Below are 7,779 nucleotides of genomic sequence, written 5' to 3'. Positions count from 1 at the left end.
GTTGACGATTCAGACGGGTCCGACGACCCAAACAAGTTCGACGACCTGAATGGGCTCGATGATCCAGACAGGCCCGTTCATCGATCTGGATGGGCCCGACTCAGACGGGTCGACGACCCGGACGAGCCTTACGACTAGAACGGACCCGACGACCCAGAATGGCCCGACGACTCAGACGGGGCAGACTATTCGGACAAGACCAATGATCTAACGGGCCCAACAATCCAGACGGGTCCGACAACCCGGATGAGCTTGACGACCCGGACGGGCCCTACGACACGGATTGCCCGACGACCCGAACGGGCCCTTCCAAACCTTCAGGCCCGATGACCCAAACGGGCCCGATAACCTGGACGGGCCCGACAACCCGGACGTACCCTTCCAAACCGTCAAGCCCGACGATCCAGACGGATCCGACGACATGGACGGTCCCAACGACACAGACGGGCCCGACGACTTGGACGGGTCAAACTATCCAGACGAGCCCGACGACCCAGACAGGCCTGACGGTTTGGAAGGCCCGTCCGAGTCGTCGGACCCGTCTAGGTCGTCGGGCCCGTCCGGGTCGTCGGACTCGTCCGTGTCGTCATGCCCTTCTTGATCGTCGGGTTTTCAAATTTATCATGAACTTAAAATATAATTAAGCCTAAAATAAATATTGTTAAAATTAAATTTTATCTCACAATAAATTCAAAAAAAAATTTGAAACAAGAAATTGAAATGTAAGGTATTTTAATTTCCTTATCCAAACAGATTATTTAAAAAATGAATGGAATTTAATTGCAAGCAATTCAAATGCAAAGCATTTCAATTTCTAAGCATTGTTGAAATGTTCCATCCAAACACAAGATTAAGGTACTAAAAGAAAAACTTGACCACAAATTTGTATATATGAATTAGATATTTTGATCATAAACATAATTTGAAAAAAAGACTAAGTGCATAATGTCCATTAGAAGAATCCTTACCAGCTTCGCAAGTAGTGCGCTGTAAATAGGATCAAGACCATCATTTAAACACCAGACTAAGTCCATTAGAGTTAGGCTTACCAACAACACAAATTATTGCGCTTAAAGACTGTATTAATCAATTTTAAATTATTATATAGTAAAAAAAATTATATTCTTTTGTAATATTTATTTAAAAATATATTTATTTATTTTAACAAAAAATAAAATACTCTGCTTTACGAATTATTTTTACGTAAAAACTATTTTTTTCATTTCAATAATATAGTTAAGATATTTCTTGTTTAAATTTTTTTTAATTTTACTTAATAAATACACAACACATAAGTTTAAACTAATTAAACATTGGATCAAAATAAAAATGAATTACTAGTCAAAGTAAACATCAAACACGAGTGAAATAATAGGAATAGAAGGAGGTCATTTTTTAAGAAGGAGGTAAAGTGTATGTAAGTTGTTGGAGGAATGTGCACATATTATATATAGAGCATGCAATAGATATAGAAAACAAATCTACTCATCTTAATAGGTTTGAAGTGAAGAAGATCAATGGGTAGCATTGCGAGAAAATGGAGAGAACTAAGTGGGAGAAGCAATTGGAAAAGTCTGGTAGAGCCTCTAGACATTGATCTTCGGCGTTACATAATACACTACGGAGAACTTGCTCAAGCTACGTACGATGGTTTTAACTCAGAAAAGGCATCAAAGTTTGCTGGGAACAGTCGATATTCTAGGAAGGAGTTCTTTGGCAAAGTTGGGTTGGAAAAAGGGAACCCTTTCAAGTATTTGGTGACCAAGTTCTTGTACGCAACTTCCAAAGCCAGTGACTCTGAGGCGTTTCTCTTAAGGTCATTTTCGAAGGACGCTTGGAGCTTGCAATCGAATTGGATAGGGTATGTTGCCGTTGCCACTGATGAAGGGAAAGAAGCATTGGGGAGGAGGGACATAGTGGTTGCTTGGAGAGGAACCATTCAGGCTGCAGAATGGGTTAAGGATTTTCATTTCCATTTGGATCCTGCGCCGGCCATTTTTGGTGATGCTGCTTCTGCACAAGTCCACCATGGTTTTTACTCTCTTTACACTTCCATGAACCCAGGTTCAAAATTCACCAATACCAGTGCTAGAAACCAGGTAAAATCTACCTACGTGTAAATATTGTCTATTATGAAAATGTTATGTATAAATGTTTGAAATTTCTCTTTCAAGTATTTCTAGTTAAGACGGTTTTGTGTAAATCACTTGTATGCCGAAAATTTCGCAGGTTCTTGACGAGGTTGGAAGACTGGTGGAGGAATACAAGAATGAAGAAATTAGCATAAGTGTGACAGGGCACAGCTTGGGTGCTGCACTTGCAACATTAAATGCAGCGGACATAGCTGCCCAAGGGTTGAACAAACCAAGAGACAAACCTCAGAAAGCGTGTCCCGTAACTGCATTTGCATACGCGTCTCCTCGTGTAGGAGACTCAAACTTTGAGGATGCCTTCAATGGCTACAAAGATCTGCGAGCACTTCGTATTCGTAACGAAACCGATATTGTCCCCGTTAGTCTCTTTCTAGGCTTTTCCGATGTGGGACAGGAACTAGTGATCGACACTACAAAATCCAAGTTCTTGAAGGAAGGGGTGAGTGCTCATAACTTGGAGGCTTACTTGCATGGAGTTGCTGGAACGCAAGGGAAAAAAGGAGGGTTCAATTTGGAGGTGAATCGTGACATTGCACTTCTGAACAAGAGCATAGAAGCATTGAAAGATGAATATCTTGTTCCTGTGGGATGGAGGGTGCACGAGAACAAGGGTATGGTTCAACAATCAGATGGTACTTGGAAGCTTATGGAGGAAAATGAAGATGCTTTTCAATCCATACATTCCAGTTTATAAGTTGACTTTGCATACAATGTTCAGGATTGTACTGTTTGATCTTGTAGTGCCCGCAAATAATATCTATGGTAGCTGTTACCACGACAAATGGCTATGTTTTTAAGCAGTGACTTGATGTGAAATAAAGTTTCTCACAATGTATTGTTGGTATATTGTATCCCTCAAATTTGAATGCATTTGAATTTGATTATATTATAATTTAAAGTCTATTTGAACTTCTTAAATACTATATACCAACAATATTAAGAATGATTTCCAAAATACTTAATATTTATAAACTTCTTAATTTATGATGCCAACCCCTTTCTTTCGGTACTCAACCTCCTTTTTTTTCTTTTATCACAAAGTATCACATGTGAAAAATTATAAATAAGATAACACTTTTTATATTCATTGTAGTTATAACCGGTATATAAAATGAGTGTGGTCGCATTTTTGTAATAAAGAATAAAACTTTCTATAGCAAATCTAGTTATAATCGGTATGGAAAGAGGATGCAATAAAAATTTTGTAATAAAGAAGAAAATTTTCAATACCAATTCTAGTTATAACCGGTGTAGAAAATAGTTTCTTTTTTTTTTATTTGTAAACACAAATGCACATAGAGGGTTCTCAAAGTGTTCTCTACCGAACCCCTTCTCACTTAACCTAATGCGAGGGAAAACCTCAAGCAGCAAAATCAAAGAGGCTCCCTTAACCCACCCAACCCAAACTCCAAATTTGAAACCATCTTATTCCTCATTCAAATCAGGGGCATCTCTGAACTGAAACAATTATATGCCAGTGATTTGAGCGATACTTTGTGAACAAGTTGCACAATAGTTGAAAAGAAGAAGAAAAGAAGAGGATGAAAGGTAGTGTGAGAATGCATGGTGTTGAGATATGTTGTGGTAGGGACGTGGTCGAGGCCCATTGCTTCTGATCTGTTGTGAGCGTTTAAAGTAGCGAGATTGGTTGAACTACGCGCATGTGAATCGTAGTAGCAACATCTTCGATTAATGAGAGCCTAACCAGGAAAAGAGGGCATGAAGAGGAGTGCATTCAAGTCAGTAGGGGGCGTCCAATGCCAACAAAGGGGCGCCCAACGCTAGCAGAGGGGCACCCAATACTAAAGCTCCAGAGGCATTCACGCACAACACCAAGAGCAACACCTAGCGAGCACGAGTGATAATTGATATTATCATGTTTTTATTTTATTTATTTTTATGTTACATTGTTATTTTATTTTTGGATTTTATTTAATATTTCAGGTTTTATTCAATAAAAGTAGAAAATATAAATATGTGGATTATATTATGCAAATAAGTAGAAATCTTAAAGATTTGGGAAGATTATCAACAAAATAAGTAGAATATTGATTAATCAAAGATTATCAACAATATTAGTTATCCACAAAAGTAGTTACTCAAGTTCAAGTTAGAAGAATTGAAGATAATTCAAAAATAAAGAGTTCTAGAAAATGAAAAAGATAAACCCAAAAGGGAATTCTAGTACAAAATCAAATACAAAGTTGTAGGCCAAATCAGATTTCACGCCATTAGCCCAGCTAATCACTACTCGCCTAGCTAATCATGCTAGATTAGCCTAATGAGTCAATTACCTTGCTAATCGTTCTAGATTAGCCGAACGTATCAATTAGCCTAGCGAATCATGCTAGATTAGCCTAGCAAGTAAATTAGCAAGCGAATCATGCTAGATTATCCCTATGAGTCAATTAGCCCAGCACATTGTGCGTTTTTGAAAGCCTATAAATCGAGGGTCTGATGGAGGTCAAAAGACACACTTGAAGAGAAAGAAACTTGATATCTCTACATTTGAAGGTAGAATGACATTCTAAAAGATAGAGGCCTTTAATTTCAATATCATTCTTGTATTCAGTATGTTTAGGAGTGGCTAACTCCCTCATTCATAGGGCTAAGGTGTAATGTATTCGTAATTCTATGAGAATTCTTCATTCAATATAAACCTTTTCCATAATCTCTTATGTTCTATTCTTGTTTTTAAGTACATAGTCTATGAATTTTGCACATGCGGAAGTCCATATTGATCCAAAAGATAGTTTGAAAACCCAAATTATGATCTTTAATTGCATGTTCTAGATATGGTGCATATGTGGGAGTTGTAAGATCCGCAGAATTTAATTAATTAAATAATTAATTAATTAATAAATGCGGGTAGGTAAAGTGGTTGAGAGTACTTTGGTTGTATGAGAGGACTTGGGTTCGAGTCCTTTGTGTGTCCATTGTGTGTTATTTAGTTATTATTTTTTTAATAATATGTTGGGCCACACTCCGTATGAGATAATGCTTGAATTGTATGTGTTATCAAGAAACATGAGTTGGCCTGATGGTTTAGAATTGATTTGACTTAGGCATGGTGTGGGTTTGAACCTGGGTGGACTCAAATTTAACTTTCTTTTTGCTAAAAGGTTGTGTGGCTGAAATCAATAATTATTTTATCCTACTCAAGTTTCTCAAACTGTGGACTCCTGCATGTGCAAAATTCATAGACTATGCAGTTAAAATAAGAACAAAACATAAGAGATTATGGAAAAGGTTTATATTGAATGAAGAATTCATAGAGATCTAAGAATACATTACACCCAACGCCGTGAATAGGGAGTTAGCTACTCCTATATATATTGAATACAAGACTAATGTCGAAATTTTCAGAATGCCCTTCTACCTACAAGGGTAGAGATATAAGTTTCTTTTTTCAGAATGCCCTTCTACCTACAAGGGTAGAGATATAAGTTTCTTTCTCTCCTATTGTATCTTTGACCTTTGTCAGATCCTCAATTTTTAGATTTTTCAAAGCTGGCAATTCACCATGCAAACTAACTCGTTGCGTGAAAAAACGTGATTCACTGGACGAACTTACTCACTGGGCAAAAATAGTATGATTCATTGGGCGAGATGTGCTTCGTTGGACGAATGATGCAAATCTAATTTAGCCTGCAGCTTTGTACTTGATTTTGTACTAGAGCTCCCTATTGGATTTATCTTTTTCATATTTTGGAACTCCATATTTTCGAATTATCTTCAATTCTTCTTACTTGAACTTGAGTAACTAACTTTGTGGATAACTAATAGTGTTGATAATCTTTCACTATTCAGTATTCCACTCATTCTATTTATAATTCTCCCAAATCTCTGAGATTTCCCCTTATTTGGAAATATAATCCACTCATTTATCTTTTCCATTTTTATTGAATAAAACCTGAAATTTCAAATAAAATCTTAAAATAGAATAATAATAAACATAAAAATAAACTAAAATAAAAACATGATAATGCCAATTATCAAAATATTGCAAAACATGATATTTTTATGTTTTCCTAGATTAGTCGGTTGTGATTAGGCATGTTAATCTTTGCTTTTAGATCAACTTACCATCGAACTATAAATAGGGTGTACCTTGTTTGTAAAAGACAAATTTGAAGAATTGAATATTTAAGTTTTTCTCTGAACTCTCGAGGTTCTTCTTCGAACTACCTGAAATATCCTTATCTTTGAATCTTCGATTCAAAGTGGCAGATATTTCTCACTTATCCTGAAATATAATCCAAATGATGTGGCTTGCTCCCATTCCACAAATCCCCAAATCGACATCCTCATTTTCTCCATTTCATTCTAGGGTTAATACCCATTTTTGTCCAAGACAATACGAGACCTACATTAGTTGGTAATTAAAACTCGATTCATAATTTTTAAGTTCTGTTTCGAATTATCGATTTCTGTTACATTTTGTGTTCTCGTAAAAGGAAATGCAAGTCATGAAGTGTGAGTGAGTTTGTTATTTCGTTCCAAGAAATTTTTGACTTGCAATGAGTTGAGTTGGTGCGTCTAGAAAGGAGGCTACAAGCAAGACATAAGGCACTAAAGAACTTCTGCAACTCTTCATATTCGTGTGCGAGTTGAGACACATGCATTATTTTTGTGGTGATTGTGGACTGGTTTCTTTTGGGTGTTGATGAGTTCAAATTTTTGCCTTCGTTTAATGTTTAAATTTGGGGATTTAATTGAATTTTAGTGCTTACAAGATTGATTTAATAAGGATTTGTGATTATTTGATTTATTGAGTTTGTAAGTTAAAAATGGTGTAAAAAGTGATTTTAGTTGCATAAAATATTATTGGATATTCTAACGTTTGTTGATGCAACTGAAGTTTAATTTGGGTCATTAAAAGTGTGGATTTGAAATATTCAAAGTTACAAAATAAGTCCAAAAAATCAGTGAATTCTAGAAAGAAAAAGTTCATGAGCTAAATACACCCCCAATTTTTATTTTACACACTCCTCTACAAGTGGACCACTTAAAAACCTGTTCTGCACCCTAGTTTCTACTAAATTACACCCATTTTACCACTTAAACCCAAGTCAACCAGATAATGACATGTGGCAATCCTCCATTAATTAAACTCGCCAAGCAGAACATGACATGTGTCAAAATCCAAGCACTCATAAACCAGCCAATTAGAGCTTGCCACATAATCACTCCTCCCATCTCCAAAATAGAAACCCTAGCTTCCAACTCTTCAAGCTGTCGCACCCTTTTGTAGTCGGTGCAATAACTTGGAGAAATCTACTAGCTGATTGTGTTAAGCATTAAACTCATAACCTGATGCATTTATTGGGAAGTTGTTTTGCTACAAGAATCTGAATGCCCAAAAGTCCTTATTCTTTATTTTGCTTTCAATTCAGTTTTTTAATGTATTTCACTGCTTGCTTGTTATCAAATAATGTAGTTAAAGAGTTATTATGAGACTCTATATAATGGCTTGTATTCTCTGTTCAAAAGGTGTGAAACAAAAAAAAACACGAAAATACTTTAACAAAGCAAAAAACTATGTTTATTTTCTTTTCCTCTCTTTATCACAAATTGGCATCAGAGCTAAATAGCGAGTGTAACCAATAACCTGCCACTACCCTGA

The 7,779-nt window shown here is 36.3% G+C and overlaps 1 protein-coding gene across 1 annotated transcript; it reads left to right on the top strand.

Annotated features, from left to right (window-relative positions):
* The first annotated feature begins 1,435 nt into the window (after positions 1-1,435).
* On the top strand, positions 1,436-2,997 carry LOC114177130 (phospholipase A1-IIgamma-like). Its single transcript, XM_028062381.1, has 2 exons — positions 1,436-2,099; positions 2,230-2,997. The coding sequence occupies exons 1-2, from the start codon at positions 1,518-1,520 to the stop codon at positions 2,845-2,847; spliced, it is 1,200 nt and encodes a 399-aa protein (XP_027918182.1). The 5' UTR covers positions 1,436-1,517; the 3' UTR covers positions 2,848-2,997.
* Positions 2,998-7,779: the final 4,782 nt, after the last annotated feature.

The sequence above is a fragment of the Vigna unguiculata genome, chromosome 3 (genome assembly GCF_004118075.2).
Source record: "Vigna unguiculata cultivar IT97K-499-35 chromosome 3, ASM411807v1, whole genome shotgun sequence".
Taxonomy (NCBI): Eukaryota; Viridiplantae; Streptophyta; class Magnoliopsida; order Fabales; family Fabaceae; genus Vigna; species Vigna unguiculata.
The sequence above is the reverse complement of the archived record's forward strand: the minus strand, read 5'-3'. Positions and strand labels throughout refer to the sequence as shown.